General features: G+C 47.2%; 1 protein-coding gene across 1 annotated transcript; it reads left to right on the top strand.

Moving 5' to 3' along the window:
* Window positions 1-522: 522 nt before the first annotated feature.
* On the top strand, window positions 523-4,203 carry MED21 (mediator complex subunit 21). The gene is made up of 4 exons (XM_041397099.1): window positions 523-1,177; window positions 1,426-1,540; window positions 1,768-1,868; window positions 3,784-4,203. Exons 1-4 carry the CDS (start codon window positions 1,136-1,138, stop codon window positions 3,958-3,960), a joined length of 435 nt encoding a protein of 144 aa, XP_041253033.1. The 5' UTR covers window positions 523-1,135; the 3' UTR covers window positions 3,961-4,203.
* The last annotated feature ends 2,451 nt before the right edge of the window (window positions 4,204-6,654 follow it).

The raw sequence follows: 6,654 nt of genomic DNA, 5'->3' as shown, positions 1-6,654 counted from the left end.
GGGCCGGGCAGCTAGAGCGGGGCGGGGCGGGGCGGGCGCTGGGGGCGGCCTGCAGGCGGGACCCGCCCGGCTGGAGCCGCTCCCGCCCCACTCCAGCACCTGCGGGAGGGCCGCGCCGGAAGGGCAGTGGGAGTGCAAGTGAGGAAGCGCTTGGCCGCGGTAACAGCTGCAAACTCCTAAAAATGCACGGTGGGGTTCGGACCGGTAGTTTGGGACTTGGGGTTTAACTTTGGAGCGTGAAGAGCCCCCTCCTCCCATCTTGCGTGCGCGGGCAAACAAAATCCTCACCCAGCCGTGCCGTTGGGAAAACACTTTGGGTGGATTATTTGTATTATTGCTGCACACGCAGAATCAGTGACAAGGCTACAGAGTGGTTATTTCTAAAGGCATGTTGTGACAGGATAACAGAAATGGCTTCAAACTGAGGTTTAGATTGAATATTAGAGGAAATTCTTCCCTGTGAGGGTGGTGAGGCCCTGGCACAGGGAAGCTGTGGCTGCCTCATCCTTGGAAGTATCCAAGGCCAGATTGGATGGTTGCTCTGAGGAACCTGGGATAGTGGAAAGTGTCCCTGCCTATGGCAGGGGTTTGGAAAGAGGTGATGTCTAAGGTCCACCGGGGAGAAGGTCGGCATTGTACCCAGCTGTCAGAGATAAAGATGGATACAAACCGACTGGCACAAAAGACATTTATTCTCCACCCCCTGGGCTCGGAGGCCGGATGCTGTCTCTGATTTGGCTTGTTGGGAAACACTACCCTGGCTCTTGCCTGCTCAGATCGGGGCTGTAGTGGGGCACCTGAGAGCTGCTGCGGCCTTCAGCTGGGATCAGAGCGACTGCTGCACAGCAAAAGGCCGTGGCAGCAACAGAATCACTTAGGTTGGAAAAGACCAAGTTCAACCTGTGACTGAACACCGCCGTGCCAAGCAGACTATGGCACTGAGTGCCAAGTCCTGTCTTTCCTTAAACTCTCTGAAGGACGGTGAGGTGACTCTAGCGCCGCCCCGGGCAGCCGTCCCAAGGCTTGCCCACCCGCGCTGCGAGCGGATTCTCCCCGCTGTCCGACCGTTCCTCCCGGCCGCCAGGCGCCGCGCGCGCCCGACTGGCACCCGCGCCTCAGGGGCGGCGGCGGGGCCATGGCGGACCGGTTGACGCAGCTGCAGGACGCCGTCAACTCGGTAAGGCGGCCGCTGTCTCCGCTCGCCCGAGGCCACGCGGCACGGCACGGCACGGGCTGAGCCGCCTGCGCGGGGATGCGGTGATGCGGCCCCCGCCCGCAGCCCCCCAGCCGGGGGAATGGCCGCGGGTGTGGGGTGCGCACCCTCCACATGGCCGGATGCTGGGCGGGCGGGGGTGAGCCGTGAGCCGGGGGGTGGCCGTAGCGATGGGGCAGGGTGATTAAGGCCATGTTAATTGTTGCCGGCAGCTCGCGGACCAGTTCTGTAACGCCATCGGAGTGCTGCAGCAGTGCGGCCCGCCGGCCTCCTTCAGCAACATCCAGACAGCCATAAACAAGGATCAGCCCGTGAACCCCACGGAAGGTGAGTCCGGCTCCCTGCGTCTCCTGCACGCGAACGCGTTTCGGGGTAGTGTGTTCGGGAATGCAAAATACGGCCTCGGCAAATAATTCCCCCTTAGTTGGTGCAGTGTTGGAGGATAAGTCGTCAGTGGATGTCGGCTGCACTTTCTGCATAGCATTGTGACAGCAGAGTTGTGCTTGTTTCTAATTCCCTGAGCGATTGCCTGAATTGTGCTGTGTTTTCTGCAGAGTATGCCCAGCTGTTCGCAGCTCTGATCGCTCGCACTGCCAAGGATATTGATGTTCTCATAGATTCCCTGCCTAGTGAAGAATCCACAGCAGCTTTGCAGGTAGGAGTTTTCCTAATTCCAGTAGCAGAATGCTCCTGAAGGCAGACTTCCTCCTTTTTTTTAAACACATTTTTTCATCTCTAAGCCATGGCGTGATTGAAAAATTATTTTAGTACAAACCTGAATTTTTCATGAGGGTAGCCTGTGAGTACTTTGTAGGCTCAGTGGAAATACTGAACTTGCATCTAGTTCCAAATATGATTATAATCAGTGACAATATTTTAGACTTAGTTTTCTGTTAAAATGTAAAAAAAAAAAAAGTGATTTTATAATGCCACTACTATACTGGAAACTGCTCACCTTTTTTTTTTTTTTCAAATATTAACAGAAAAATATGATAGTACTGATGCTTTGTGCATTGTTTTATTCTTTTTTTTTCCCTTGTGTAATAATTAATATTTTCTCACATTTAATTTTGTAGCTGCAGAACCAACACTACAGAAGTCTTTTATTCTTCCACTTTGTTTCTGGTTAAAGACTTTGCAGGGTGTCCTTAAGTTCTTCAGCTGTGTCACAAAATAATTCCATCGCTTTTTAATAACAAGGAGTCTTCCTTTGAACCAGTCAAACTTGTTTTTTGGGTTTTTTTTCCTATTCTTGACAGATTTTTTTACTTTGTGACTCCTAATGGCTGGATTTACATCAAGTATTTTCTTTTCTAGTGACAGTAATTGCTGAACATCCTAATTGGACTTGTTAACATAATTTCCTATAAGTGCATTTTTAATAGCTGAAGATAGAATGCCTGCTGCAGACAAATTCCAGTTTATTCCATCACTGAGCAGGGTCTGACCAAAGTGGCAGCTGGTGTGGGCAAAGCAGGGTGCTCCAGAAGGAGGAGCTGGTTATCCAGTAGGGACATGCTTTCCTTGGAGGTGATACTTCAACAGTTTCTTGCTGTCTTAATGAAGAACTTCCTGTCACAAAAATTTCTGGTACTTTCTGTCTGGTGTGGTTTTAAGATAAATTAGCTTGGATTCCATCACTTGTATTCCAGTTTGATTTTTATTTTCTTATTAAATATTCTGATAGTCACCAAAGAAATGGTTTTCAAGATGCTTGAAACACTCAAATATGCACTCTAGGTTTAGTTGAGAAGTGGTAGATAATACTTGGTTAGTAGAAATCTGATTTTTTATACTAAAGTTGTCTTGGGGTATGTTTCTGGGTATTGAGTATTGTCTTAAATGATAAAAGGAGGTGCTGCTACACAAATGCTCAACACAATTTACCTGCCCCATGTGAGTTCCCTTTTGGTGAAGTTGACAGTACAAATTCTGCTCTAATTCATTAATTAGTTGCAGTCAACTATTAAACAAGAGAACCTTTTTCTTTTTAGGGAGTACCAGCTGTTCCCTCAGCATCCTTGAGTAGCAAAGTCACTTTAGGGTTCTGTTGAAGATCCTTGCTTTTCCCTGTTGCCTAATATCAAAAGAGGAAACTCTTGCAAGAGTGTTAAAATAGTAAAATAAAGAGCAGGCCTTTATTGGAAGCTTCCAGATGTCCCAGTGGTCATGGGCATTGGGACACACCCAGCATCAGATTTCTACAATTTTATGAGTTTAACAAATTAGCATATCTAATAAATATTGCCAATTAGAAGAGTAGTTGATTAGGTAGTTTTCCCTGCATTCTACCCTGTTGGAGTTGTTCCAGGGACTTTTTCGTACCATTTCTTGTGTGTTCTCAGATTCTGGTTGGAAAACAAAACAAAAAAATCCTGGTCAGGCTTCTTTGTAAGAATAAGACTAAACAGGGTTCCAAGTATGCATTAGAAGGGTCAGCTTATTGTTCTAAAGAGAAATTGTAGGAAAAATACTAGGACTGTGTGATAGTAGCATACAGAGGTAGGAATATATGAAAAATACATTAAAAGGCAAAACTATTTGGGCATCATCCTGGTTTTGCTTTGAAGGCTGCGTGCCTGTACCGGCTGGAGGAGGAGAACCACGAGGCAGCGGCGCGACTGGAGGAGGTCGTGTACCGTGGGGATGTGCTGCTCGAGAAGATCCAGAGCGCCCTGGCCGACATCGCCCAGTCGCAGCTGAAGACGCGGAGCGGCGCCCACAGCCAGCCCCTGCCCGACTCGTAGCGCCAGGGGGCACCGCGGCCCTTCCCAAGATACACCGGGAATGGATGGGCTGCCTCGCGCTCTGCTCCGCCTCGGGAGCGGCGGTTTGGGCCCAGCTCGGCTGCGGGTTTTGTGTGAGAAACGCTTTTGTAAGGGCTCTGTTACAGATCTGCGTGGGTTTATGTTTCTTTGACTTACAGCGAGCTTTCTGTTCACAAATATTACTTCAATCGAATTCGTTGAAATAAACCTGCAGGTATCTGATATTGACATTTATTATTGTTTGTAATTCACAAATGAGCCTTTGAGTCCATTGTTGCCACTGATACACTTGTTCTTGCTTGTGCTATTTCTCTGCTTTTACTGATATTCTGTATTTTCCTGGCAACTGGTGAGTGCCTCTAAAGCAGCAGTGATGAGGAGGCATTGGATGACTGGATAAAAATCAGCAGTGAGAAAACTTAAAATAGCTTATTACGTAAAGTTGCTTTTCAGTGTAAGCCGCAGCTGCCATGTGAATGCTGTGGTCATAAGCAGCAAGATTCCCATTGTCCCCAAGGTGCTCTACAGAGATGTATTTATCTTCACACAATCACAGAATGAACTTCTGCTCTTCGTTGTAGGACTACAGAAATATGAATATCTCTTACGATATTTGAAATAAAAGCCCAACACAAAACCAGCAGCTAATGTAGGGTTCAAAGCATGAACTTGGGGTTAAACTTGCTCATTTTCTGTTGTTTTGAGTTACCAGCCTTGTTATTGCAGGATGTTGTTTGTTGCCACATAACATCTGCTCATTTCCTGATCAAAACTACCTGTTTCTATATATTGACTGCACTGTCATTGACTTGAAAGCACCCAGACAAATCAGAGCAATTCAAAAATGCCTTTAGCATGCAACAAGTGGAGCACAGCACAGTGTTTTGAGGATTAAAAAAGACAAAGGTGTTCCTACCTTTAACAAATACTAAAACTGTAAGTACTTAATAAGACTGGTATTTCATTGCTTAATGATATTTTATTAAATGTGCATATCTGTAGTCATAAATTTAATCTGCTGTTGTGGAACTCTTGTACTATCAGATTCTGCAGAAGGAAAAAAAGATTGGAGGGTGAACAGACTACAGTACAGCCCAAGGCCTATGGCAGCTTGTCCTTGATTTATTTTGCCCATGTACTGGGGAGGCTTGAGAGGCCAGATTTTCATTTGAAGTCAGTCCTGGGGCCTGGTTTTTGGGTTTTCCTGGAAAAACTACATCCAGTGCTTCTCAAGATGGTTTGGATTAGGGTGGGCTGAATTGTTGTTGTTTGTTTGCTTTTTGAATTAATGGACTTGAAAAGAGGGAGAACTTTGGGCTTTATCGATTTTTTTTTGGGGGGGATGTCTTGAATTGAGATTTATATGTTGGTGGAAAAGGGATTTGATCTTCATAGTAGATTCCCTGTTACAGCTTAACATTTGCATCACCTCACACTTGTTAACTTGGGAACTGTGGGAGACAGTACATCTTCAGGAACCACAGTTCTTTTCATTGCATGGGCTTCTGTTTTTTTATTCTTGAAACCTGCTCTGTTTCTGCAACCTGATACTGCCTAGCTGTGGAAGCTCTTTCTTCTAGTTGCTGTTTAAGGATCAAATAAGTAGTCATACTTGGAAGTAAACCTTAACCAGAGGTATAAAAATGTTCCCTCATAAGTACATTCAATGTTTCAACACTTCAGCTGTTGTAGATTTTCACCCGCTCTTTCACAGTCTGCTGCTTGATCAGCAAAGTATGTATCTTCTGTCGGGTCTGTTGGGTCTGATGCAGCAAAAGAGGGAAAACATTGATTTGCTACAGCTGTTTAATGGACAAAGCATTAGATTGGGCTGGAGATGTTGATTCCTTTGCCCTTTATCATTTGCTGATTTGTCCTCCTGCTGCTATTGAGGTTTGAACATTCTATTCAGAACACACTGTGAGATGGTAGATCTTGTACTCAGGCAAGAATTGTAGGGCATGCAGGCTTACAGGGTCTGGGTCATTTATAGCACTCCTACTTTCAGTGCATAAGAAAAACTGTGGAGTCAGAGAATCATAGAATGGAATGGGATCTTAAAGCTCGTCTGATTCCAACCCCCTGCTGGACACCTTCCACTATCCCAGTTTGTTCAGAGCCCCATTCAGCCAGGTCTTGGACACTTCCAGGGATGGGGCAGCCACAGCATCTCTTGGCAATCTGTGCCAGGGCCTCACCTCTCTCACCGGGAACAATTTCTTCCTAATATCCAATCTAAACATTCTCTCTGTCAGTGTGAAGCTATTGCCCCTTGTCCTGTCATTCCAGGCCATTGTTAAGAGTCTTTCTCCAAATTTCCTGTGGGTTCCCTTCAGGCACTGCAAGGCCACACTGCGGTCACTTCTCTTCTCCAGGCAGAGCACTCCCAATTCCCTCAGCCTTTCCTCCCAGCAGAGCTGCTCCATCCCTCTGACCCCTTGGTATCCCTGCTCTGGCCTGGCTCCAGCAGCTCCCTGTCCTTCCTGTGCTGGCCCCAGGGCTGGATGCAGCCCTGCAGGGGGGGCGGGGCAGAGGGGCAGAATCCCCCCTGCCCTGCTGCCCTGGGGCTCTGGGTTGGGGCAGTGTCAACTGTCACCCACAGCCGCCAAGTCCTTCTGCCAGGGCTGCTCCCTCTGCTCATCCCCAGCCTGTGTGACATTGTGTCTTCTTGAG

The sequence above is a fragment of the Onychostruthus taczanowskii genome, unplaced genomic scaffold, assembly GCF_017590055.1.
Source record: "Onychostruthus taczanowskii isolate IOZ18803 unplaced genomic scaffold, ASM1759005v1 scaffold136, whole genome shotgun sequence".
Classification (NCBI taxonomy): Eukaryota; Metazoa; Chordata; class Aves; order Passeriformes; family Passeridae; genus Onychostruthus; species Onychostruthus taczanowskii.
Note: the sequence above shows the minus strand (reverse complement) of the source record. Positions and strands in the feature narration are given on the sequence as shown.

Excerpts from the sequence above, each read along its gene's own strand:
- MED21 (XM_041397099.1), top strand. The coding sequence starts at position 1,136 with ATGGCGGACCGGTTGACGCAGCTGCAGGACGCCGTCAACTCG. Across the intron at positions 1,541-1,767 it reads GCCCGTGAACCCCACGGAAG|AGTATGCCCAGCTGTTCGCA; the intron begins GTGAGTCCGGCT and ends TGTTTTCTGCAG. Across the intron at positions 1,869-3,783 it reads AATCCACAGCAGCTTTGCAG|GCTGCGTGCCTGTACCGGCT; the intron begins GTAGGAGTTTTC and ends TTTGCTTTGAAG.